This window comes from Trifolium pratense, linkage group LG6 (genome assembly GCF_020283565.1).
Source record: "Trifolium pratense cultivar HEN17-A07 linkage group LG6, ARS_RC_1.1, whole genome shotgun sequence".
NCBI lineage: Eukaryota > Viridiplantae > Streptophyta > Magnoliopsida > Fabales > Fabaceae > Trifolium > Trifolium pratense.
The window spans coordinates 38,304,168-38,330,805 of NC_060064.1; the positions used below are offsets into that span (position 1 = coordinate 38,304,168).

General features: G+C 33.1%; 5 protein-coding genes across 10 annotated transcripts; 3 read left to right on the top strand and 2 right to left on the bottom strand.

The window, feature by feature from the left end:
• The first annotated feature begins 192 nt into the window (after window positions 1-192).
• On the top strand, window positions 193-5,934 carry LOC123892702 (selenocysteine methyltransferase-like). The gene is made up of 7 exons (XM_045942556.1): window positions 193-442; window positions 769-825; window positions 926-1,155; window positions 1,541-1,670; window positions 2,535-2,738; window positions 3,314-3,385; window positions 5,379-5,934. The coding sequence occupies exons 1-7, from the start codon at window positions 278-280 to the stop codon at window positions 5,541-5,543; spliced, it is 1,023 nt and encodes a 340-aa protein (XP_045798512.1). The 5' UTR covers window positions 193-277; the 3' UTR covers window positions 5,544-5,934.
• Window positions 5,935-13,583: 7,649 nt separating this feature from the next.
• Window positions 13,584-18,127, top strand: LOC123891627 (type IV inositol polyphosphate 5-phosphatase 7-like). 6 transcript variants are annotated; one of them, XM_045941540.1, is made up of 13 exons: window positions 13,584-14,050; window positions 14,159-14,246; window positions 14,677-14,748; window positions 14,914-15,001; window positions 15,107-15,211; window positions 15,309-15,927; window positions 16,013-16,206; window positions 16,437-16,545; window positions 16,639-16,787; window positions 16,867-16,922; window positions 17,032-17,179; window positions 17,413-17,478; window positions 17,570-18,127. In XM_045941540.1, the coding sequence occupies exons 1-11, from the start codon at window positions 14,018-14,020 to the stop codon at window positions 17,040-17,042; spliced, it is 1,524 nt and encodes a 507-aa protein (XP_045797496.1). In that variant the 5' UTR covers window positions 13,584-14,017; the 3' UTR covers window positions 17,043-17,179; window positions 17,413-17,478; window positions 17,570-18,127. The 6 variants fall into 6 exon arrangements, with proteins under 6 accessions (XP_045797496.1, XP_045797494.1, XP_045797493.1 ...); XM_045941538.1 differs by having other exon boundaries at window positions 16,867-17,179; window positions 17,399-17,478; XM_045941537.1 differs by having other exon boundaries at window positions 16,867-17,179.
• On the bottom strand, window positions 17,685-19,434 carry LOC123891628 (non-specific lipid transfer protein GPI-anchored 16-like). The gene is made up of 4 exons (XM_045941543.1): window positions 19,082-19,434; window positions 18,927-18,968; window positions 18,464-18,532; window positions 17,685-18,001 (listed from the first exon to the last, which is right to left on the bottom strand). The coding sequence occupies exons 1-4, from the start codon at window positions 19,398-19,400 to the stop codon at window positions 17,985-17,987; spliced, it is 447 nt and encodes a 148-aa protein (XP_045797499.1). The 5' UTR covers window positions 19,401-19,434; the 3' UTR covers window positions 17,685-17,984.
• Window positions 19,435-21,492: 2,058 nt separating this feature from the next.
• Window positions 21,493-23,006, top strand: LOC123891296 (non-specific lipid transfer protein GPI-anchored 5-like). The gene is made up of 3 exons (XM_045941135.1): window positions 21,493-22,138; window positions 22,296-22,361; window positions 22,664-23,006. The coding sequence occupies exons 1-3, from the start codon at window positions 21,805-21,807 to the stop codon at window positions 22,819-22,821; spliced, it is 558 nt and encodes a 185-aa protein (XP_045797091.1). The 5' UTR covers window positions 21,493-21,804; the 3' UTR covers window positions 22,822-23,006.
• Window positions 22,931-26,117, bottom strand: LOC123891297 (DNA-directed RNA polymerase II subunit 4-like). The gene is made up of 6 exons (XM_045941137.1): window positions 25,951-26,117; window positions 25,093-25,201; window positions 24,672-24,749; window positions 24,301-24,334; window positions 24,093-24,161; window positions 22,931-23,149 (listed from the first exon to the last, which is right to left on the bottom strand). Exons 1-6 carry the CDS (start codon window positions 25,997-25,999, stop codon window positions 23,072-23,074), a joined length of 417 nt encoding a protein of 138 aa, XP_045797093.1. The 5' UTR covers window positions 26,000-26,117; the 3' UTR covers window positions 22,931-23,071.
• Window positions 26,118-26,638: the final 521 nt, after the last annotated feature.

Genomic DNA, 26,638 nt, shown 5'->3' on the forward strand with positions numbered 1-26,638 from the left:
ATTTATTGAATAAATATAAAGTCAATACATTAAAATTAAAATGTTTAACTTTTTAAATAAATAATTTCTTTAAATTTTTTAACAATAAATAGTTTCTTTAATTAAAATTTAAAACCTTTCGAAAGCACTTGTTAACTACTACTTCTTGGTATGTGTGTTTTTCTCAATGTGTTCCTTATATATAGGACCAGAGGGAGTATTATTTTGTGTCAAAAATAAATAAATTAACCCACTCTTTCTTTTCTCTGTCCTCCTCTCCTCATTTGGCTGCGTCAAGATGTCATCGTCTTTGATATCGGATTTTCTCCACCAAACTGGCGGAACTGCCATCATCGACGGCGGTCTTGCAACAGAGCTTGAACGCCATGGCGCAGACCTCAACGATCCTCTTTGGAGCGCCAAATGCCTCATTTCTACTCCTCAGTCTAACCTCATTCGCCAGGTAACTCACTCTTCCTTCTTCACCGTTACACTATTTCAACTTTTTAGGTTAATTCATAATACATGTGCCATTGTATCTATACAACTAACTATATCATCTCATTACAGTGTTAATTCATATTGTTGTAAATTCATTTTCTGTTTTTCTTGTAGTACTATACAAATAGTGATCTTAGGGTTTAAGTTTTAATTAACCTAATTTTTATTCCTTTTTCGTGTATCATTTATTTAGAAACTGTTACGGAAATCGTTAATTGTTTGAACTTAATCGAATCATGCTATTTTACAAATCAAAATTATCACTGATTATGCTTTCTATGGAAACAGGTGCATCTTGATTACTTGGAAAATGGTGCTGACATTATAACAACAGCATCTTATCAAGTGAGTTCAGTTTACTTAAAATGTGTTGTCTCCGTAGTTTTGTGTTTTTTATAATACTAATTAAAGTGGATCCTGAGGTAGTTATTTGTAATGTGCATAGGCTACTATTCAAGGTTTTAAGGAAAAAGGTTTTTCTGATAAAGAAGGTGAAAACATGCTAAGAAGAAGTGTTGAAATTGCTTGTGAGGCTCGTGATTTGTATTATGAAAGATGTGCTGCGTGCTCTTCGGGTGATAAGTCTGATGGTAGAATCCTCAAGAAACGCACTATTCTGATTGCAGCATCAGTTGGGAGCTATGGAGCTTATTTGGCTGATGGATCAGAGTACAGGTGAAATGATTAGGTTCTCTCGTATTTTAGCAGCATCTGTGTTTTTTTCCCTACTCGTGCTATTGAGTATATTTCTTATCTTATCTAGTATGTTGTACATTAATTGATCAACGAGCGAAATGATATTATGATATATTACTTTTTTGAGGTAGTGTGTTTAGCTTGGTATTCATTATTTTGGCACAATTTTTTTGCACTTATAAAAGAAACTTTTCAGAAGGTTGTCTGAAATAAATGTGTTCATCGTGCATGTATGTTTTGGAGTTTTTTCTTTATAAAATAGAATCATTAATGTTTTAAAAAGCTTTAGGGTTTGATCAACTTTTTCTTCTTATAAAAATCACATTTTTCACAATTTCTATGCTTCTTGACATGTTCTTGGCAGTGGGATTTATGGTGATGCTATCACATTGGCAACTCTCAAAGATTTTCATCGAAGAAGAGTTCAAATTTTGGCAGATTCAGGTGCAGACCTGCTTGCATTTGAAACAATTCCAAATAAGATCGAAGCTCAGGTATCCTAGAAGCTTTGGACACTCAAATGATAAATCTACCCTCTATGATAGTATTTTTATTTGTTCTTTTATTTATATAGAGGAAATGAAGAATTCTTTTTTTTTTTATCTATCTCTTAAGAAAATAAACAGAGCATTAGTTGTTTGTTCCTCGAACTTCACCCTCAATATTAGTAGCCGAGAGAGTAGATCGATACAGTGATAAAATATTTTGATTCAAGTATTTCATTGAGGGGTAATTCAGTCAAATGAACTTTGCTTGCTTATAAGTTATAACTAAGGCTATTTAACAACTTCCTTATGTCCTGTTCAATAAGCTTAAAGTTTAAAGATAGATAAAGATGGATAGAAGGAGTCAAAGATATCTATGGTTTCTAGAGATGAATTTAGAGTGGGAAAGAACTAGGTATTTTAGGATTTGGCTCCTCTGAAGTGAGTGATTCACTCTAGAGTGTAACGTGAGTAATACCAACCGTTAATTAATAAATCAAAGGTAGATATTATAGGTACATCATAATAAATCACGGGGTTGTTACAACCACAGCCCTTGATTTCCTCACTTTAGAGGATCCAAATCCGGTATTTTAAGTGCCTGGAGATTGTTTCATTATCTCTGTACTGTAGTACTGTGCATTCTACTACCTCTTCCAACTCTACGGCCCTGCTGGTTGATGTAGATTGGGAAGTAGGGGTTTGTTAATAAAAATCACCATTTTTCTTGACTCTTGATCCAGTTTCTAGTTTCTATCCAACTTGCAAAACAAGAATATAATAAACAACTATCTAAAGGGAAATAATAAGTTTGGGCATTAAAAAAAATTAAGTCTCAACACTTACATTTTCATTTTGTTTTTGACTAAGCAGGCTTATGTAGAACTTCTGGAAGAAGAGAACATAAAGATTCCAGCATGGTTTTGTTTTAACTCTAAGGATGGAATTAATGTTGTCAGTGGCGATTCTCTGGTGGAATGTGGTTCCATTGCTGAGTCATGCAAGAAAGTCGTCGCTGTTGGAATCAACTGTACCCCACCTAGATTTATACACGATCTTATACTTCTTCTTAAGAAGGTAGAACCTCAGGTTTCTCTTTTCTGACTGAATGTGCGGGTTAATTATTGAACTTATTTTTCTTTTCATTTATCAAAAATTCAAAAATATTGTTTCAAACTAATCCAAAAAAAAATTGTTTCAAACAACCTCCCATTCTTTTGGAATTTTATTTATTAATGTACTTTCACTTCTACAAGAGCCAGTATCTGTTTTGCCAAGCTGCATTTGCATTGGTAAATCATATTCTATTAGGGTGGATAAAAACATTAGCGGATTTTAATCTGCATATAGACCTATAGGTTCAATAATTGAGTATTATTAATTTTTTTTGTTAGTCTATCATTTTTTGTTAATTAAGATGGCTTATGTAAATGGTGGCTTCTTTGATTATAATACTTAACATATAAACTGACTCGGTCTTGATTTTCATGTGCAACTCTTTCTTTGGAAATATTGACAAGGATTTTTTACTTATTTTATTTGCTACTTTCATTAGTTTCATGTAAGAAAACATTCCAGTGTTCATAAATTACTATAGCTTTCAATTTATCAATGTTGAACAAACATTTCTGATTCACATATAATTTTTTCAGGTGACTACAAAACCAATTGCTATATATCCAAATAGCGGGGAAACTTATGATGGTGATCGAAAAGAGTGGGTGGTAAGTTCATTTCATCTGGTTGTACTGTTGCATTTTATGTTGTTTTTAAATGATTGGCGGTCAAGTCTGTCTTTGAAATTCAACAAAGATCAATTATCGAAGATAAAAGTTGTGCGATCTAAGGTATATAAATTTTGAACCAATATGTGTTGGAAAATTTAATTGTGAAAGTTAATTCTGCCTGAAATATAGAAAATTGTATGCTTAAATAAAATAAGAATCAAACTTAAGTTTTTAATCTGTGTGCCACTATGTGATAGGTTAGGATTATAGAATAAAGGGAAAATAGAGTAGTTAAAGTAGTTATTAGAGTAATTCGTTAGTTGGTTATCTTGTTAGATGGCTGTTCAGGTGATTAATTTGCTGTGTCTGTTAAGCCTATCAGCAAGTCTTTAAATAATAAGTAGCCTTCATTTGAATATTCTAATTGTGAATAGAGTATTCTCTATTGTGAAGGGGAAACCCAGGAGGAGAGATTCTCTCCTATTTCCTAATAAAATTGTTCTTTCTTTGGAATTCAATTCTTGGGTTTCCAACACTATGCCTATCCCTATTCTTCGCACTGAAATCATTCTATTCATTTTTATTTAAATACTAAAACTGATTCAGAGACTGTTGTGTGTAATTTGTCATTTAAAACTGAATTGTGCTTAGAAGCTTGAGTCTAAGGCAGCATTTGGCCTAGTTTTATTAACTATTATAAGTTACTTTAAAGTTGAACTTAGAAATATTACTAGCTTATAAGTTATCTGGTAAATTATTTCTATGAAAGTTTTGGTAAAACGAACGATGTTAAACTCGCCATTATTTTCAGCCTTCATTTCTCCATTCCTTTCTTCAACCAGAATCCAGTAGGGCCACTGTCCCAAGGGCTCTCATGCTAACTTGAAAAATACTTGAAATCTGCATATTACTGACTTGATAAGTTACAAATGAGAGGCCCTAATATATAGATTATTGCACATGAATCCTATAAGTAACAAGAAGAATAAGAAAATAATGTTCTAATGATTCACAAAATCTCAGTATTATGTGCAGAGCAGAAAAAATTAAAAGAACGGAATATTCTATATTAATAATATCCTATTTACAACTGAAGAGAAGCCCAAAAGAAACTAGGCCAAACATTACACAAGTGTAAGTGGTATGGTAGTGTAGTACCAGTAGGTATTAGAAATTTAGAATAACAGATTTCACATCCTTTTATTAATTAATTACTGTGTATACAATTACAAGTACGTGTAAGGAAGATAAAAAAGCTGACGCCAAGAGCAGGACCTGCCTTTCTGTTGTTGCTTTGTCGATACGTTTAAATTTTGGGCTCTCGTTTTACCTTACTCCACTAGGTGATAGTTTTGTGGAGAGCTTGGAAAGTAGATTCATGTATGAATCTTATTGAACTAAACTTCCTATACTAGTGAGATGTGATTGTATACCATTTTGGTCATAATTCAAATCGATGAGTAATTTACTTAATCATGTTTAGCCAGCGGAATTCTAGATTTCCTGGAACAATGTTAAAGAGTGCATATAACATTGAAAACATGAGAAATTAATCGAACCTATGTGGACTTGAATGCAAAAAAGTGAAAGTTTGTGACCTTGTATCCTCTGTGCGTTACCTAACCTTAACTTGTTTATCTAGTTTGTTGTGATTTACAAGTATATGTACCTTCTGCTCGGTTAAAGTTGATAAGTACATCATATAGCATATGTTGATCTATGTGAGAGTCCAAATATCAGATGGAGATACTCCCTCCGGTCCTATATATAAGAGAAAATTTACTTTTTAGATTCATTAAGAATCTAATGTATCTAGACCATATTATGGATCAAATACATTACATTCTTAATGAATCTAAAAAGTAAACTTTCTCTTATATATAGGACCGGAGGGAGTAATTTATTAGAGATTTAATAATTCAAGAGACAGCAATATCTTGAAGGATTTCTTGACTTACGTGATACTGATATTAGGTTGTTCTCATTGCAGCAAAATACAGGTGTTACAAATGAAGATTTTGTCTCATATGTTAGTAAATGGTGTGAGTTAGGGGCTTGCCTTATAGGCGGCTGTTGTAGAACGACTCCTGTTACCATTAGAGGGATATACAAGACACTATACAACAGTCAATCTGCTACTCTTGCTACAAAGTGACTGCCCTGTATTCAGAAAGGAGGCAAATGTTCAAACCAATCTAATTTATATGTCAAGACCAAGAATGCGAGCAGCTGCAATGGGTCATGTTGCCACTTTGCGCTGAAATGGGAAGACAAGAATGCGAGCAGCTGAGCTAATAAAATGGTAGTAACATTTTCTTTTAACATGCTCATTAATAATGAAAGAGAATGGGTCTAGTTTTTTGGGTTTGACCCACTTAATGTTCACAAATTATGTGTCTGAAAGAGTGTTGATAAAACTTGGAACATTAGTAACATATCCCATATGCATGATTGGTTATTGTAACTTGGAACATAATTTGCCATTAGTGTCCTGAGAATAGCAGTACACTGAATTACAAAGAAAAGATGTTTTATGTTTTCATTTTCTTTTCAATCTTAACTAGTTCAATTGCTTTTGATTGTTTTCACGATATATTCCAATGTAGTGCAACAGTAATTTAAAACCTTGTTAATAACACAAGATCTAACAAACCATTACGTATTTGTGATTGATAAAATGATGATCCCTGTCTTGGTATAAATTAATGACAAGAAAAAAAGATTACCAGATTGTTATATGCTAAAAAGACAATTGTAGTGGCCAAGACAGGTATTGAAAACATAGAACAAACTCTTTAAAATATTATTACTAAGAATTTTGAAAACAACATTAACAGCTGAAATATGAGCTAAGCTCAAAAGCTTCATGGATAACAAGCTAGAGATCATTACTTTGCATTGCATGCAAATATAATGTGCACTCTTTTGTCTGCTGATTGCTAGGATGAATCAAAAACTTAAAAATGAAAAGAAAAAAAATTCTTTTATACCAACTTTAGGTGGCTGAAATATTTTTACCTCAATGAACACTTTCCAAATCAATCCCATTATTAGCTCTTATCAATGTACCAATCAATTTCCTAGGTGTTTCCTCTGCAATGTATCATTATAACTTCTATAAGGGTACAGCATGTAGTTCATGACATTTCCTAATAGAGAAAACAATCAAGTGGTCTACACAGCTACCTAATTGTACCTTCAACTAGCAGTGATCATCCTAGAAAGGGTTGCATGCTTTGGTTTGGAGTAGTAGGTAGAAAGACAATGGAATTAAATACAACTACTCCATCCGTCCCATAATATAAGAACCAGATGACCATTGCACGTACACCGATGCATAACTTTGATTACGAATATCTTTAATTGTCCATTAGTAAAAATTATAGAAATTTGATATTTTGAAAATACTCGTCGAAACAAATCGAACAAGATCTTATATGATAATATTTACATTTATATATTTTTAGAAAAATATGGTCAAAACAAGACATATGAACAGTTAGGGATGACAACGGACGCCCATGAGTGCGGGTTTGACACTTACCAAACTCACCCGAAATCATCACCCAAACCCAAAGGTTGTTCGGGTGGCAAAACAACATTCACGCCCACACCCATTGGGTTCGGGTTTTTTCCACCCAAACCCGCAGCACATTTGAAAATAATTTGAAAATTTAAGAAATTAAATTCCAACATAGACTTTGAATTAAATTACAACTAAAATTAAGGTCTTCCAAGGAAATTCAAACATAGACTTTCAAGAAATTACAACATAGACTTTCAAGAAATTAAATTACAACTAAAATTTAAGGTATTCCAAGGAAATTGAGGGAGACTATGGGGGTAATTAGGTAATTAGAAAATATTTCGGGTGGGTGTATGGGTTTCGGGTGTGGGTTTGACTGATACCAAACCCACACCCATATTATTGGGTGTCACCCGAACCCAAACTCAAACCCAGTCAAATCGGGTTTCGCCTGTTGACTTGGGTTTGGGTTCGGGTGGGTCCCTCGGGTTTGGATTTTTTTGCCATCCCTATGAACAGTGTATTTAGTCAAATGAGGTCTTATAAAATGGGACGGAGGGAGTATATATTAGCCAAAGCTTAGAAAAAATGATATAGACAAGGCATGACAAACAGTGAACATATTAACTTTTGCATAGTTCAGTGAAAATAAAGAAAGGGGCTAAACTGTAAACACAGTTGCTTGGGTGAAAAATCATGTCATTTTTCCACCCCTTGGTGAAATATTTCACATCAACACCAGCCTTATAAATTCAACTGACTCAACTGACTTGTTTTTTCCCTTCTGGGATATTGTTTTTCCATTAACCGCAAGTCATTTATGTTACTTAAATTGTAGCAGATTCAATCTTTCATTTTTGTCCTTAATGGGATTTTGGCAAAGCTTGTGATCTTGTACATGCTTCTAGTGAGTAAATAGGTATTTTAGTCCTTGGAATTGCAAGAGTAAGTCAATTTAATCCTTAAAATTTTTGAAATAGCAACTGAATCCCTTAAATTGAACAATGTTAGTCAATTTAGTACTTTTTTCTTTCAAATTCAACAATATGATTTTAAAGGTTTTGTATGCGTTGATGCTGACTGTTTAAGTCTATATGTATATCTTTTATTGATTTTGATGAATGTTTACTAAAGAGTACTTCGATACCAAATGAATTAAATTGAGACATTCATTAATTTAAGAGACTAGTTTGCTATTTCGTAAATTTAGAATTTCTCGATTTCAAGTACCGAAATGCCGGTTTACTCCTTCAAATGGCCTTATAATGCTGAGATTTTCTTCCCCCATACACTAACCACAACTTAGGAATCAATGGTCCAAAAACAAATTCATTCCATCTTACATCACTGCATGGGTTGGCTTGGTGCTCTGCTCTGAATCTGATCTGCTTTACCACTTCAATGTTGGGGCCATTCTTGTATCCCATTTATTATGTACAATGCTGTTTCTGCCTCTAACACCTACCACTTTTTTAATTTAATAATAATAATGTTATTATATGCTCTGTTGATGAAATGTTCAGGTCAAAAGTAAATGTAATGCAGTTGCAGTTCAAAAAGAAAAGAAAATTATATATTAACCCTCTAGTTCTTGGGGAAAGGGTTCCGCCGTAATCCAGAATTCGGCCGCAAGGAAAGTAAAGTCTAACCATGAATTTGAAAAGAATAAATGCTTGAGTTTTTCATTTTCTTTTAAATGTTGTTCAAGTAATGGCCTCCATAATTGAGCAATAATAAACCTAAAGTTTTGTTGACCTAGAAAAGGCAAAATAAAATTGTGAGGTGGGGAGAGGTAACAGTAACATGGTAATAGCCGCATAAACTTCCTTGATGCTCTTCTTGTACAATTATTTTAAAATAACTAAATACTTCAAACCCCATGCAAGATTAATTGTCTAGTTGTGAGAAAACATTGACAAAATATAGGAGTGAATATTCCAAAAAAAGAACTATAAGAGTGAAATTTTTCTACATGCTACCAATAGAAGTTTTTTCCCCCTTAAAATATATACTCTCTCTGTCCTAAAATATAAACAAAAGTTGGTCAACAAAAGTAGATGTATTTGGTCTAAATCTTTAACCAAATACATCAAAAAAATTGATTCATTTTTGCTTATATTTTGGGACGGAGGGAGTAGATAGAATCCAAGTCTTACTCTTTGATTGTGTCGGTCCACATGACCAATAATAAATTTTTGTTTTTTTGGTGATTTTTATGTTTTGTAATAATGATAATATTTTTAGTACTAGCTATAAGGAAATAATATTGATATAAAAAGGTAGTTTGAGAAATTAAAAGCCACGATGTATTAGTACCAAGTACAAATGTACAACAATAGGACCAGTGTATCCCTCTCATTTGCCAGATTGTTAAGAAAATGACAAGCAAAAAAAAAAGGACATTCTAAATACAAAAGTGTGGGGAGAAAATTTTGACACATTGACATTAAACGGTTATTAAAGGGTATGGTATGTGTCAATATGAAGGTTGGAAAAGTAAAAGATATAGAAAGAGACCCTACATGATTCCATGCATCCTACATATACAGCTGATGATATCACATTACTTACTTTAGCCAAAGTTTAATCAAAGATGCATTCTTTGACGAAAAATGTTATTCAAATATATTTTTTTAACAAAAATACAATAAAATTATATATTTTGCTTTTTTTAATATTTTTTACATATCTCGATATACGTGCTGTGAGTGAAGAAAAAATAATGTTGTATTTTTATCAATTTTTTTATGTTTATGTCGTTAATGTATCAACCATTTTGCCACCTCATTTGAGGGAATAGACTAGTTATTATATGCACCTTAACCCAAAGTGATCATCCCCACCCCTAAAGAAAGAAGGTCTTGGTGATATCTTCTTTGTGATATGTATTATTCCCTCCGGTCCTAATTATATATAAGAGAACTTTTACTTTTTAGGTTCATGGGAATGTCAATGTATCTAAACTATAATATAGTTTAAATAAATTGATTTTTCAATGAACCTAAAAAATAAAAGTTATCTTATAATGAGTACTAGAGGGAGTACTATCACTTAGATACTTAGTATGCATGCACCGAGGTATTTTATTGTTTGAGAAATAAAAGTCTATATTTGTAATTTTATAAAAACATCAAGAGTATTTCAATAATTTTCTATTTTTGGAGGGTAGCCATGGTCCATCCTAGCTACCCTCTAATTCCGCCACTGCATTTAGGATTTCTCTAAACACTTAACCAGATCATGATTTTCTACGGTTGGATTTTCACATATTCAGAATACCGAGGTCGTTAGATCAAAATTCTGATTTTAAAATTAAAATTTGTAATGAAAATCATAAATTACAACAAATTGAAACAATTGTTTGATCTTGATCAAACAAATATGATTATCCATTTATCCTAAATGCGTGAATATGGAAGAAAAAAAAAAAGCTGCAGCATGTTCGATTTGCACTTTCTTAGTAAGGTATGTTGTGTAAGAAATAAAAGGAATGTTGAGTTACTCATAAGCAAGCAGGGGCTCATTCACATAATTAATTAAATATTCCTTTTTTTTGGTAGAAAAATAAATTAAATATTTCATACTTATCAAACACAACATAAAAAGTTTCCGTAAAAAAAGAAAACACAACATAAAAAGTTAGCGAGAGCAGCTGCCCCCAATTACCATACTTTAAATTTGTGCTTGTTTGACCGTCGCCTAAATTGACAACTTGATTTTTTTAAAAGAAAATCATGTTATCAACTCTCTCAATCTATGAGGCACATATTCTGACACGGACACGTCGACACGACATGACACAGACACGTCGACACGTCGACATTGTTAATGTAAAAAATATAAGATACTGACACCGCTACATATTTATAAAAAATCTAAATTGAGAATCGAAGTATATACATATGCATCAAAGTTAAGCAAGTTATTTCATTAAGAAAAAGTTTTAAAACAAGATACAATAGTATTTGACTTTTATTTGTCCATCTACTATCGAAAAAGCAAAAAATATTGCAATCAAAATGTAATCTCTTTAATCTCTCATTGATCAACATTGTTGTTTCGAGAAATTTATAACTTTTGTAGATATGTTTGATGAGTATGTTTCTAAGAAAAATAGAAACAGAAAAATAATTGTTTTTAGGACACTTGTCCGACACGTGTTGCATTAGTGTCTTACAGGTGTTGAACATCAACCTAAGGAGTGTCGGAGTGAAGGAAAAACTAAAATTTTTTGGACACCTATTTGAGCTATCCGACACGTGTCGGAGGAGTGTCATACAAGTGTCGGATACCGACACGTGTCCGACGCCGCAACACTCCTGATCATAGAAGTGTCGGTGCTTCATAGCTCTCAATATCATATTAATTAAATTTTGTTATTAAATATGTGATATACTGCAGTGATTTACTTATGGGTACTTTCATAAATTCAAATAAAATTATAAGAAAATGAAAAACAGAAAGGGTAAGAAGGAAAAGCCTTGATCAACAAGCCCCATAAATAATGATTCATTATTGAATCCAATCCTGATGCATGTGGATAATAGATCCCAATCTTCTTTAGTCAAAAATTAAATAGATCCCAATCTTCTTGACAATGTAGTATCAAGGCAGCCTACCTTTCACTAGGCAATTAGAAGATTCAAATTGTAGGGTACACCCTACTATACCGTTTAGTTATGCATTCCATGCATGAATATAGGGCCCATTAATTCATCTTTAATTTTGATATTGGCCATTCTTATAAACATCATTGTCACAACGAGAGGAACATAACCTAAAGGAAGAAAATGTACAATGGTGTGACATTTTACCTGTCATGATTTAGGTACATGATTCTCAATCAAACGTTGTGCATTATCAACCACTTAAGAATTAAAGAAACTCAAATGAAAGAGTTGACCAAGTCTTGGAACTTATTGTCTAACGAATGATTCCTAGGACAATTTCCAAGAGGAAAAGCACAAGGGATTTTTGTTTAACATTGGCCGGACAAAACATTTAATTAATTAATTAAGCAATTTTATAAAATTTAGGGATTCAAAATAATAGATAACATACCTTCAACTAATTTGCTATTATTATTTTTTTATTTATTGACAAAATGGAAAACACATGACTAATCTATTTGTTCCATCTATTTATTTGCGAGTGGAAATCGAACATCTGACCTTCTTATTTATCACTCAACTTCCTAATCATTCTTATAACTCTTTATGTTTATTCTATTTTTTTTTTATTGAAAGTGACATGTAGCTTAGCTCATAGTATTTTTCATGGAACCAGATAGGAGACCGAATACTCGGAGGATCTAGTTCAATTCCAACTTTTACAACAAGAGAGAAATAAAGTTTTATATCGAAATAGTGAAGAAAAGAAGATTTGAGGGTTAAAACTATATAGAAGATCAGCAAAAAACTAGATGGTTAGATTTAGATCTTCTAAACAAAGTAAAGTGCAAAGTAATTTTTTTAAAAGAATTGTGACTGTAACAACTTCATAATATTTTTTGAAGATTGATATCACTCACATTACACTCTAAAGTGAATCACTCATTTTAGAAGTCGGATCCTAGATAGTCATCACCATCTATGTACACTATTTTTTATTTGGTGAACTGGTAACATATCTGCACGTAATTGAAGAGACAAAGTTCTTGCAAATAAAACCACAATGAATGGAAAAACCCTCCTTCAAAAAATTTATCATGATGTATTTTAAGGTTGGATTCTAACTCAGAACCTCTCGATAATATATACTTATGTTATAATATAATGAATTGTTATTGAATATTGCTATGTAAAACCGTCTTACATTGTTAGTGTATATCTAAAAAGCTTAGTAGCAAAATTTACAAACACCTCTATATATCAAATATTATTGCAATCTTTTATCATTTGAATTGTATTTATGTTAAGCGACAAAGAGATGTACACTTTTTACTCTAAAGTTTTTTTTTTACTAAAACATAACATTCATTCATTCAAATAGATAGATACATGAGATACAAGCACAAATTGAATAGCGTTAAAAACGAAAATGATGAATCTGCGAACAAACTCACAGCATCCAAGTTAATAGCATAAAACGACATACTCAGGCCTACAAATAATGTGACAAAATAAAAGTTACCGAAATATTCATGTTTTCGGATCTTCATCGTTGATGACCTTGTCATTGATTGAATTTGTAGTTGATCAAAGTAAATCTGTTAATCTGAACCAAACGAACACAGTAAAAAACAAGAAAGCAAACAAACATCGCACGAAGACGGGATCAAACAAACACCGCACGAAGACGGGACGCACTGAGGCAATGAAATCACAAAATAAAACAAGAAAACTCTAATCCGTGTGAAAACCACTTATTTAGATTAAAACAGGGGAAAACAAATGCAAATGGGTGATTCCGGGTCAAAGAACGACCAAAATGATAGTACTCCAAAGTTAATTGCAAATAAGTCAATTTGATAAAATAAATTTAGTTTTTGTGTCAAATTATTATTTTTTATTTAATATAAAATTCTGAGATGATAGCTAAATCATTCGATTAAGATCGGACGGTCAGAAACCCACTAACCACATGGCTACAGCATTTTTCTACTGCATGTAATCGAGGTCTTGTTATGTTGGGTATGAATGAATCTCCTCTCCTCCTGTGTGACAGTGAGTGGGTTCCCATTACCATTACCAATGTAGTAACCAACTAACCATTGCAAACAAACTCTGTCTCTCTCTCTCTCTCTCTCTCTCTCTCTCTATGTCTTTGTATTTGCAGATAAAGGCCTCGATACAGACCCAACCTTGCCTGCACTGCACTTTATTCATTCCCCTTCAAATTCGCTGCTTTACATTGTACGAGGTTTTTCCAACCAATTCTCTCTCTCTCTCTTTCTTTCTTTCATGTGTTCTACAGACACTATCTTCTTCATTACTCAAAAAGTCTCAAACTTGACAACTTAAACTGAAAGAAAAGGGGAAATAACCAACTGGGTTACCATCAACACTGTTGGGTGAACTCCTAAGATATATATATATATAGTAATAGTCTCACTCACTCACTCAACAAAGGACCATTTTTGTTATGAACAACTTGTCTCAACAATGAAAGATGACAACTTGAAAAAAACCACCAAGGTTTCACAAATTCCAACTCTATTTCACTTTCCTCTATATATTATTATTATTGCATTATGGGATTGTACTAGTAATTGCTAAGCTTGTCTTGTTTTTTTGTTGCTGAAGCTTTCATGGACAAAAACATTGGTCAAAAAGTGGTTCAATATCAAAACCAAATCTGAGGACTTTCAAGCAGATCATGTCATTTCTCAAGGTCAGATTATTATTCATCTCTCTTTTCTCATTATTTTAATGTAATTTGGGTTTATTGGATTGGAAATCACTGCTCAAAAATTATAAATTTTTATATTTTTTTGTGTTTCAATTTCAATTAGGGGTGTAGTATTTGTAACACAAGATCTTCCTTTTTTTTTTGTTTTCTTCTAAAATGGTTTCAACCCTTTTGTGACAATACTAAGTTTGTTTGATTCCTGTTTGAAACAATTTTTTGCCGAGTTTACTTACCTCCTGGCCGAACTCTGGATAACTGCGACCCCTTCCGGTGGGAACAGGGGGTTAATACCAAAAAAAATATACTAAGTTTGTTCATTGTGTTGTGTTTGATTGAATAGGTTAGTAAATTAACCATGGAAAGAGGCAAAGATAACAACTTTATTATCTTTCTGTTTTTTCCCCTTTTGTAGTTGTTGATGAAGACTATAGGACCAACAACTACTCAGAGATGGAGGCATGTTCTATCAAAAAAAGCAAAACAGGTTCAGTATATCACTTTCATATATTTCTTAACACCACACCATTCCCAAACCCCTAACTTCAATTAATGTAATGTTCATTCTTCTTTTGCTATTTTACTTTTCTTTATATCTTTGGTCACCCTCTCCTACTAATATAAAATGTTTAATCTCCATTTCGATATATAGATAGATTAAGCAGAAGATACATAGATAGAATGCAAAGAGGTAAGAGTTACCTTGATGAAGCTCAGGTTACAGATGTATGTAATTATAGGTATGCTTCATGTGCTTAATTATGTAATTATGTTTGTTGCCATTATTACGATGAAATTTAAGAATTTTATTCTATTGAGTTATTGATTTTTCGTTTTGAATACAGAATCTTCGTTGCCACTTGGAATGTGGCTGGGAAGTCACCTCCAAGTTATTTAAGTCTTGAAGAATGGCTTCACATCTCTCCACCTGCTGATATCTATGTTCTCGGGTAATTTTGGAATTATATAACGTGTCATCATATTCTTTAGTTAGGAAAAAAAAAGTTTATAATGCATTGTTATATTTTTGCATTTTCTTGGATTCAGGTTTCAAGAAATTGTGCCTCTCAATGCCGGAAATGTTTTGGGAACGGAAGACAATGGTCCTGCAAGAAAATGGCTAGCCCTTATAAGGAAGACACTGAACAACCTTCCAGGAACAAGCGGTGGATACCACACTCCTTCTCCGGTTCCTGCTCCTGTTGTAGAGTTAGATGCTGATTTTGAGGGATCGGTGAGGCAGAAGGCAACCTCGTTCTTCCATCGGAGGTCCTTTCAAGCCATGAGTCGTAGTATGAGAATGGATAATGACATGTCAATCCCACAAACTTGCCTTGATCGCCGTCTCAGTGTCTGCGATAGAATGATATCTGGTCACAGGGCGAGTGACTATGACACCAATTGCCGGTGGGGTTCATCAGACGATGAAAATGGAGCTGACGAATCCCCAATTACAACAGATTATTCGCCAATTTCATATGGTGGCAGTTTCCCTACAGAGGACAGTGAAAGGCCGAGAGGAAATTCGAGATATTGTTTGGTTGCTAGTAAGCAAATGGTAGGTGTATTTCTAACAGTTTGGGTGAAAAGTGATATCAGAGATGATGTTCGTAACATGAAAGTGTCTTGTGTTGGAAGAGGGTTGATGGGATATCTTGGAAACAAGGTACATTTGTTAGTTTATTTTAACAGCAGAGTTTATAATGTACTAGGTTTTAAAGAGACGATCTTATTTTCTTTGATTTCTACAGGGTTCTATATCTATTAGTATGTCATTGCGCCAAACAAGTTTTTGCTTCGTCTGTAGTCATTTGACTTCCGGACAAAAGGATGGTGACGAGCTAAGGAGAAATTCCGACGTAATGGAGATTCTTAGAAAGACAAGGTTTCCTCAGGTCCATGACACGAGTGATGCGAATTCTCCTCAGACAATTCTCGAACATGAGTATGCCCCTCATCCGTCTCTACTCCTAATCTATATTGTCTCCGGTCGTAAATATAAGTAAAAGAGTAGGTGTATTTAGTCTAAATTTGCTCTAAATACAATACTTTTTTTCTTATATTAAAAGCCGGAAGTAGTATTATATATCTGATACTAGGAAATTGAGAATCTTAATAAATATCACAACTAAGTCCTAATTTTCAAGAACTAAACTTTTGGTTTATTTGGCATAGCCGAATAATTTGGATGGGCGATTTAAATTACCGGATAGCGCTGTCGTACTATGGAGCAAAAGCTCTTGTTGAGATGCATGATTGGAAGACTTTGTTAAAGAATGATCAGGCATGTTAGTTTTTCCCCAAGTAACTATGATGATTCTTTTGCATATAGTTACTTGTAAGATTTACCTGACCATTTGATAGCTTTTTCTTTCAGCTGTGTATAGAGAAATGGCAAGGTCGTGTCTTTACAGGATGGAGTGAAGGGAAAATATATTTCCCTCCCACATATAAGTATTCAAACAACTCGGACAGTTATGCAGGCGATGACAGACGCTCGAAACAAAAGAGAAGAACTCCAGCTTGGTACTCTTCTTTCTTGATGAAGTGGAAAATGTCGTTATTTTGTGTATATCTAATCAAATCAAAATCTCTATTCATGAAGGTGTGATCGTATCTTGTGGTATGGAAGTGGCCTACAGCAAGTATCTTATGTTCGTGGTGAGTCGAGATTCTCCGACCATAGGCCAGTTTGTAGCATATTCTTGGCAGAAGTTGAGTCTATTAACAGTAACCAAATTATGAAAAGCTCTAACTGCTCCAGTTCCAGGATTGAAGTAGAAGAGTTATTGCCACATTCACATGGTTACGGCTACACTGATTTCCATTTCTATTGATGAATACACGTAAATGCCTGAGATTAACTTTACTAACCGAGGGAACTTCAACCGAAACATTATAAAACTGTGCCACGAAAGGTAATTGCAAAAAAAAAAAAAGTTATTTCATCAATATTATACTTTGCTTTGAAATTGGCGTATAAAAATTTCAAACTCTACCATGCTATTAAATTTTTGTAATTAGAACTCTACTTTGCAGACCACGAGATCCATTTTTATGGAATAAGTACATGTATTTTTAATATGATCTTGGATGTTAAATTGTGCTTGCATAAGTTAATGAAATAAGTTTTAAAGACATTTCATGACAGGTAGGCAATGCTACGGGGAATGCTAGCCGCAATGGTGATCAATACATTTTGTTACCCTCCAAGAAGGTTTGTCGTTTAACCACGTTCCTTCTCTCAACTTCTATGTTATTTTTTCTTTGTTAAAGTGCTAAAACTTCTCCATGTTTCATTGTTGCAGCTGCAGAGTTTATGGATTTGTTAACACCTTTTGAGTATGAATATCTGCAGCTCACAATCTTATTGTTGACTTTTCATATTCTAAGACAAAGTGTTAACACCTATAAGGGGGAATCTTTGGGAAAAAGAGTAATAAATTCATCTAAAAATTTGTAGATAACCAGTGTATGAGTATATATAATCAGAACTCAGAAGGCATGCAATACAATTACATAGCAACTTAATGGATGCCAAAAACCAATACTATTCCTATGAGTATAAATAATAGTATTGTAGAAGGTGATGACAAGGAATTATAAGATGGAGGAGATGCTGAAGGAAGAGGAGTCAAAACTGGTATGATTCTTGAAGTTATAGCGGGTGCTGCTGCTGACGATGATGGTGTCGATGCCCCTGCCTCTGCCAATTCCAGATTCTTATCTGTGTGTGTTTTCTACAGCCAAAGTTTTTGAATTTGTTACAAAAACATGTTAGAATAACTTCTAATTAAGAGTCTCAAATACGTAAATGCATACTGTAAAAACTAAAATAGTCTCAAATATCGATCAACTTTCGGTAACAACTATATATATTTTCTTCATATTTTTAGCTGAGAAGAGTATAATCATTTACTTTTGCAATGTTTGGATACGCGTTTGTGATGAAATTCTCGCGCCCTAAAGTATTTTCAACGAGGAAATAAGAAGCTAAAATATGTAACTTTCACGTTAATGTGGTGGATTTCCACTGCAAATTTACAAAACAAGCAGGAGTACCAAACTAAGGCTTTGTCTTTTTTTCATTACAATTTGTCTTAAGGGTCGACTAATTCGAAGAGATCAATTTCACTGCACACTTGCGGATTTAGCTCAATATTTTAAAAAGTATAAGCACATTATTTAAAGTATTAAAGTACCTTGAGGGCTTAAGGGAGTTGGAGCACTTGAAGGGAGAGTTGGGCTGTTTGGTCCAATAACTGCTGGGCCTGCCAAAACAAAATCGTTTTCACTTTCATGATTAAACCGATTTTCCAACAAATCAACACAATTTCTCATAAATTTATCATTTTTCAGAAATAGACATAAAAAAAATGTACTGAAGAACATGCTAAAAAAGCTTGTGTGAGTAGCTAAAAATCCCATTTTCCATTATGAGACTTTTTCATATATATGTCATGAATAAGTAAACCAAAAAGTAAAATTGTTTTAACCAACACAACTAATTAACTTTTTTTATCATGATAAATGATATAAACAATGGAATAACAATAAGCTGATCGAAAACATAGCATTTTACATGCAGGAGTCGGTTGGAACATAACATTTTACATGCCGGGTTTGGGCTGATTGAAAACATAAAAGCATCTAATTAATCAATACCTGGAGCTGGTAAAGGAGAACTTGGCAAAGAAGAACTTGATGCTGCAACATATAGCAAAAAAATAATAATTAGAAATTCACTAGTTTATTTTTTTTAATAAAGAAATTCATTAGTTTATTAGAAAAAGAATGTGACAAATGAATTGAATTTACACCTTTGCATTGTACAGCGGTACCATTAATATTGCATGCTTGTGAAAGAGATATAGCAAGAGCTTGGTTAATAGATAGTTGTAAAATTGGATTATTGGAAGACATCATAAGACAAGCACAATCCATATTAGTGCTCATCAAAGACCTTAATGAATCACAGCATGTAGTTGATGGTACTAAACCATTATTAGTGCTTCCTGTAATGATATTAGCACAAGGAGTGAATGTGCTACTAATCATAGAGGATGTACATGATGAACTAATTTGTCCATTAATTAAACTTAATGAGGAGATTATAAGGGTTGCTAGTATTAATATCATTTTAAAATAATTGAGTAGTAGTAATTTTGGGTGGGGAGAGGATAGTTTGTGTTTGATTAAAAAGTAAGGAATGATTAATATATAGTGCAATGGTTCAATAATAATTTGGAGAAGTGGTAGATTTGAATATATAATAAAGAAGTTCAACTACTTTGATTTTTCTAGTGGAATAGTTTTCCTTATAATTTCAGTAGTTAGTGTTATAGTTTGGTATGGTTGGCTAGAACTAGAATGGAGCTTGTCACATATTACTCCTCTATAGTTAAAGTTAATTAGTCCTTTATAGTTTATGCCAAGTTTTATGATCTTAATAGAAAATTGAAATTTCAAATGAGAGTGGAAAATCAAATGTGAAGACAGGGCAAGATATTTCAGATTGTTAATGAATTGTAAATTTTTTTTTTTTTTTTTTTGGTGCAATGTGAAATTAGGATTTAAATTGTAAAAGAAAGTAAATATGACTCTCTTTGTGAGTATTTTTTTTGTGCTATAAAGTTTCCCCTACTTTAGCACCAACCCCTCCCCTAATATTTTCTTCATAAGACAAATGTATTTTCTTCAAATTTTTGTGTGGATATTCAACGGGACCTAACCCTAAAAAATAGATTATATAGAAATCAAGCGGGGTAAAGTCACTATGTTTGATTTAGTGATGAGAGATTTGAGTAGTATGCTTGAGATCATATGTTCGATTCTACAACTCCATTATAAACAAAAAAAAAAAAAAATAAGCGGAGTATAGAAAGAACCATACAATCATAAACAACAACTTGAGCAATCTAAGGCGGATGATTCTAAAAAAAATACAATACCAATCTTCCTTTACCATTAATATTTACAAGAACATCCGCACATCAATTGACATGACCTCCCAATCAATTAAGCTTCTAATTCTCTTCATAATAATGGCACATCTGATAGCACTTTCATTATTTTTACTCTTTCAAATAGCGTTCGAGCTTAAAATCTTATTATTTTTCTCGATTTTAATCTTGATATCTCATTGCAAAAAAAAATATTATATTACATTAAAATATCTTTTTATGTCATTCAATATTCATCATCTAATATTTTAATTCAACCTATAATTTTATCAAATATTACTAATTCAATCAATTAACATATCCGCCATAGATAATATTTAAAAGCTTTGTTCAGTAATTATTACTTCTCCATTTTGGCAGTTGGATTTCTCACAGTTACAACAAGGTGTTGTAATTGATCTGAGATGTCCAATTTCTAATCAGCGACTGATATCCTTTGATTTATAAAACTATATTTTAAATATAAACCGTTCAATCTCAAATCAACGATCATAATTGATTACGGCGTAAATCTGCGTTATTATTTGACACTAGTGAATCCAAAGTCTCCATTTTGTTCTTTACTTGCTATTCTTTGGCGTGTGTATAAACGTAAGTAGAAAAAACCCAAAAGTTGTTCGAATAAAGTATTGCATGTTGGATGGGGCATGCTTAAAAGTTAAAACCTGCCTTCGTTGTTAAGCATTTGTTTTTATAATTTTTTAATGCATTGAAATTTTAACTCCCTCCATAATTGTTGCACTAAAAGCATAAATCATTGGTTATGGACACCACCACCACATGTATACACGGTTCTTCTTCTCTGCATTGCTCACAGAAGTAAAAATACTTTTGAAAAATATGTTCCGGTAAAATTTACACTATCAGATATTTTTTAGTATGATTTGCACTACAATAAAATACTATCTTATGATGAATTGTCATGAGAGAATTGTGATCAATTTAGGAGAAAAAACGGATCCCGTCCCGTCAATTCACATGCAGCCAAGCTGCATTTGTTCATCAGAGGCATCCGATCAACATCAAACAACTTAGATATTAATTCAGTTTTAATATTTTAAAATATTACCTTTTTACCTTAAATTAATAATCGGCCGATCTTAATTGGACAACTATGATCTTACTGACTGCATGCTGTCATGGGTGAAAACTGCACCCAATCCGAGTCCAATTATTATATTTAGCACAAATCATTATCAAAAGTAAAGCCCATCATCATGAAAAGAAAATGCATTTATAAAGTCATTCGGCTGCTTTATACTATACTCAAATGCTAAGAACACATCAAAATAGCAAAGAATAAAAGATCTTAAGTACCATAAGAGAGGACACATAAGGCAACTTTATTAAATCAAATTTGTAAAGTATAAGCTATATTCTTAACAAAGAATCTAATGTTAATGTAAAGCAAAAAAGTGTTCCCCTTCTTTATTTCACACTTCTTTTTGTCGCTATAAGCAATTCCCTTAGTGACTTTTCCACCAAAAAAAAAAACTACTATCATCCAAAGAAACAAACCAATTCAGCATTTAAATATTGCCATTTGATCACCTAAACTCTTGTCACAACATCTCAAAACAATGGCACAAAGAAACATTGAGATGCTGCTAAGCATGTTCTTTGTTGTAGTGACTCTTTGGGGTGTCACAGTGGCACAAATTGATTCAAGTTGTTCCAATGTGCTCATAAGTCTTTCTCCATGCCTTGACTACATCACAGGACAGACCTCCACCCCTTCATCTGGTTGCTGCTCACAACTTGCCTCGGTGATGGGGTCACAGCCGCAGTGTCTATGTGAGGTTGTTAACGGTGGTGCTTCGTCTATTGCTGCTAGTCTCAACATCAATCAGACTCGTGCTTTAGCACTTCCCACTGCTTGCAATGTCCAAACACCTCTTATCAACACTTGCAGTGGTATGTGTTAAATGCCTTTGCATGTTTTTCTATCTGTTAATCTAATCTATATGTCTATTTTTCTCTACACGGATTCCATTGGTACTACTTTTTGCCTGAAAATATGTTATATGTAATTGTGAGATGTGAAAAACTTAATATTTTGTTGTGATTTCAGGCTCAGCTTCTTCTTCTACTCCTCCAGCAGGTGTTTCTACTTCAAACATTCCAAATTCTCCTTCAGGTATCAAATTAAAAAAGGAATTATTTGGTGTTTTGTAAAGCTAATATTAATTGGTCTATGTTTTGTGAATATCAGTATTATGATTTATGACTACCACTGACTGTACAAATAAACATAAACAAGAATGTAATGTATCTGAGCTTTTTTTTTTCAATTGAAAAATGTTTTATTATTGTACATTTAACAATTTATTACTGATAATATGGTTGTATAAGGGTACATTTACTTTTGAATCTGTCACAACTTCCACAAAAAGCTTTTGTGCTTAATCGCTGTAATCAATTTTATGCTTTTTGGTATAGGGGTTTTTTCATCAACTACAGCCGGTGGTGGAACTATCCGTGGCTCATCCTCATCTTATGCAACATCAAGTTCCGCAAAATTACAATGTTCTTTGCTTGTTCTGGTTATCTTTGCAAACTTAACATTCACTTTCATCAGTTTCATGACCACGACTTAGGCTGCGCCATGAATATTTTTGTAAACCTTATTATTGTCTAAATTCTACCGATTTTTAGTAAACACTCTGTAATGCCCCTTACACCTTTAACCAGGTCAGTGGATAAAAGTCACTGAAAACTAGCTATATTACCAATGTGAGTTATGTAATTAGAAATCACAAAAGATGTTTGCTTGCAGTTGTCATACAGTACTACTTACTCCATTACATCAAAGGAATAACTATCATTTACGAAAATTGGAAGAAACACTTATTCAAATTTCTTAATCAGTGATAGGTCATTCAACATCTTCTCAATTGCTTCATCATCTTGAGCCCGACCTCTTGTCTGCGTGTAAAAAAAAGAAAAGAATTATAACATAAAAATGTCCTAGCTGTTATTATACAAATATAGCGTGTATTGCGTAAAACTATAATGTAACATGCTTAGCAGCTTCACCAAACTCAATGGTGGCCTATGCTATCTCATCAGTAAAAGCAATAAAACTTCATGTTTGATCACAACCAACATGTGACACAGGAAATCAATAAACATAGGACTTAATAATGTTTAAAAGTGCTATAAATTTAATTCCATGGTACTCAAGACTCCAGAGTTAGCATGCATGAACAAATTAAATGTCAATCACCCTATCAATTCTCCAAACCGACACACTGCCACCATAGAGGAAAGTTTAATTTACAATTGGACAACAAACATCGACACTGAAAAGATAATACTTAATTTGATGATTAGAAAGAGAGAAAAAAAAATTGAACCGTATCCACTATTGCAAATACTATGTTTAGGGTAAATGCCAAGAGAACAGTGTAATTATGTAACAGAAACCTCTTGTTTAGGGGGAAGATAAATGAAGATTTGTTTTTGTTGTGGCTTGTGAGATGCAATTAAGGAGAAGAAGAAAAATGAGCAGTAACCCAAACATCCTCGAGCAATCAGATGTCTTATAGTTATAGGTGTTTCTAACTTCGCTTGTCAATAATGAATTTGGCACATAATAAAAATGCTAAGCTTTTTCTCGCTAGATATGATTAACCACATGAATCAAAGGATGCCTTTGTCCTCCTACTCCTATTGACTCAAACTAAATTTCAAGAGTACGTATTAAAAACGATAAATTTATAAAAGCATCTATCGTTCCTTTATTGAAGCTTCTATTTCCCTGCCTTTGTTTATTTCTAACAAGCGTGGCAGGGAGAATAAAAATCCTCTAAATTGATGTAAGCCCAAAAGGGAAAAAATTGCAGAAGGAGAAGCAAACTATTTTTACCTTGATAGATGGAACCATAGCAATAGCTTCCTCCACAGTTTCTGGGCAAAGATTCCCTAGGACACACAGCTGCAATAAATCCATTTAATTAGATAATCATATATTTTGACATGTTAAATGAGAACTCATTTTCTTTATATTCTGAATAAATGTAAACTTTCTTCCTAAACCGAATTCATGAAGAGATCAAGAGAATAGCCATATTTACCTCAAACTCGGCTAACTGATATCGAGCAAGAATTCTTATATAAGTTAAGATCACGATCTGGTGCAAGGCTTTGAATTTCAAGTTTTTCAATATTTCCTTCCATAAAAAAAAGGAATTAACATAGACCAATTCTCTCACATGTAAAAACTTCGATACAATAATAATCCTCTATTTTATCAAAATAGAGGAAGAGATGTTACTTAAAAGAAAACCCAAAATTCAGGAATGACAACGGAAAAATCAATTAGGAAATTAGGTCGATCATAATTATCAAAGATCATGACATAGATGCCAGCACAATATTGATTCAAAGTAAATGTATGAACAAGGAGAAATAAAAATGGGTTCTTCGACTCAATTTGAAAGGATACTCTCTAACTTGTCTAACAGCATCAGGATTTTTATAGCGGCTGAAACGCTTCACATACTGCAATGACTTTTCGAATACCCTGAAAAATGAGGAGGAGAAAAACATTAGTATAACTGTATAAGGTGCTAATTACATCCAGCAACATTTCTCGTCTTCCATCTCAACATTATTGTTATACTTATATATCATATCAATTGGGATTGGCAAGGTCAAAGACATGCTCTATAATATCAATATGTTTACAGTCACAGACACCAAAGCATGACTCTTTTTCGGTTTTCCAACAATGGTATCAAAATCCAAGATCTTGGGCATTAAGCAATAAGTATAAACCAGATCATGCATGCCTTAGTCTAGGTGCATAAAAAATGTTAACTTTATGTCGAAATAAAGCATGAACTTGATAAAGGATTTGAACTCACTGAGAAACTGAATTTGTGGGATCATCAGAAGTTTGTTGAAGCTGCTCATACTTGTGTTCAAGAATTAATGAAACTTCACAGTTCATTAAACACTTTGCTTTCAAAAACTCTGAAAAAATATACTTTATTAGTGTAAAAACAAAAACTAATAACAATTATACCAAACTATAAACATGCTCAAACAATCCAACAAGACATAATACAATAGATGAACAGGATCATCTATAAAAGAATCTATGAAATTCTCCATGGTCTAATAAAAGTGCTACCTGCAAGGTGAATGGTGCTAGATAACAACTAACCATAGCAATATCAAGTGTCGATTTAAATATATATTCATTATTCAAGATAATTACACATGAAACAAAAGGCAAATGGGCAACAAGCTGCGCCACTAATCGTTCTGTATAGCAAAACCAAGTCTTCGAAAAACTACATTCGCAGACCTAGGCGACATAACATTGTTGTGCATGACCTTTTGAACTCTTTTCAGAAGGTCTATTGCTATGAAGCTAAAAGTGTAAAACAAAAAATGGTATAAAAGCATGTTGATCGTCACTTTCTCATATCAACATACATATGAGCTGAGGATCGAACCCAAGACCTCTAGCGTATTACCCAAACCCCTGACGAGTACACCAAACCTAGTGGCTTTATTTTAAGGGTTATGTTGCCAATGAAAAAAATATAAACTACTCCAACTAACTAATTAACTAACTAGTGTGACTAATGATGAGTCAATCGCAAAACAAAAATATAGATCACATACGAAGAAAATAACATGATAGAAAGCACAAAGAATAAAGAAATAAAGTGACATGATTGAATTTGTGGAAAGGGAAAAAACAGCGAGATTACCATCTCCGATTTTGAGCTCTGCGGCGTTTTCTTCCTCTTCACCAGACATGTTGTTTCAGATTATACACAATAATCACTCAAATTGGAAATTTCGAACACAATCAGAGAATTTGAGTGCAGTGTCTTCTTGTATAGCCGGTTCGGTCAAATATAGTGTTTTTTATTTGAACTGCTTGCTCCTGATATTTATCGAACCGGACTGGGAAGGATGAACCGGTTTACCGGGTGACTCGGGCACAGTTATTGGGCTTGGGCCAGATGAAATCATGCGAAGGCCCTACTTTTCATACCCCCCCCCCAAAAAAATTGCCATTAAAAATAATATTTGAACTAGAAAAACTCATTCCAAAGTTTTTATTCAAGGGCAAAGATGGAAATTTGAAGGTGGAGGTGGGAAAGAGAGTCACAGGGAGAAGATAATACAATGTTACATAACATAAATTCTTTTTTTTTTTTTACATAACATAACATCAAAGTATTTTTGAATAATAAAAGTGTATGTTTAGTATCACGGTGATATGGTTGATAGGGATAGGCCTGAGCATCGGTCGGTTTCGGTCGGGTTCGGGTCGAAAATCACTAAATCGATAAAAACTCGCAACCATTTAATTTGGACCCAATTCCGACCGTCTATATCTTCGGTTTGTTCGGGTTCGGGTCTTACGGGTGGCGGGTTGAACGGATCGGT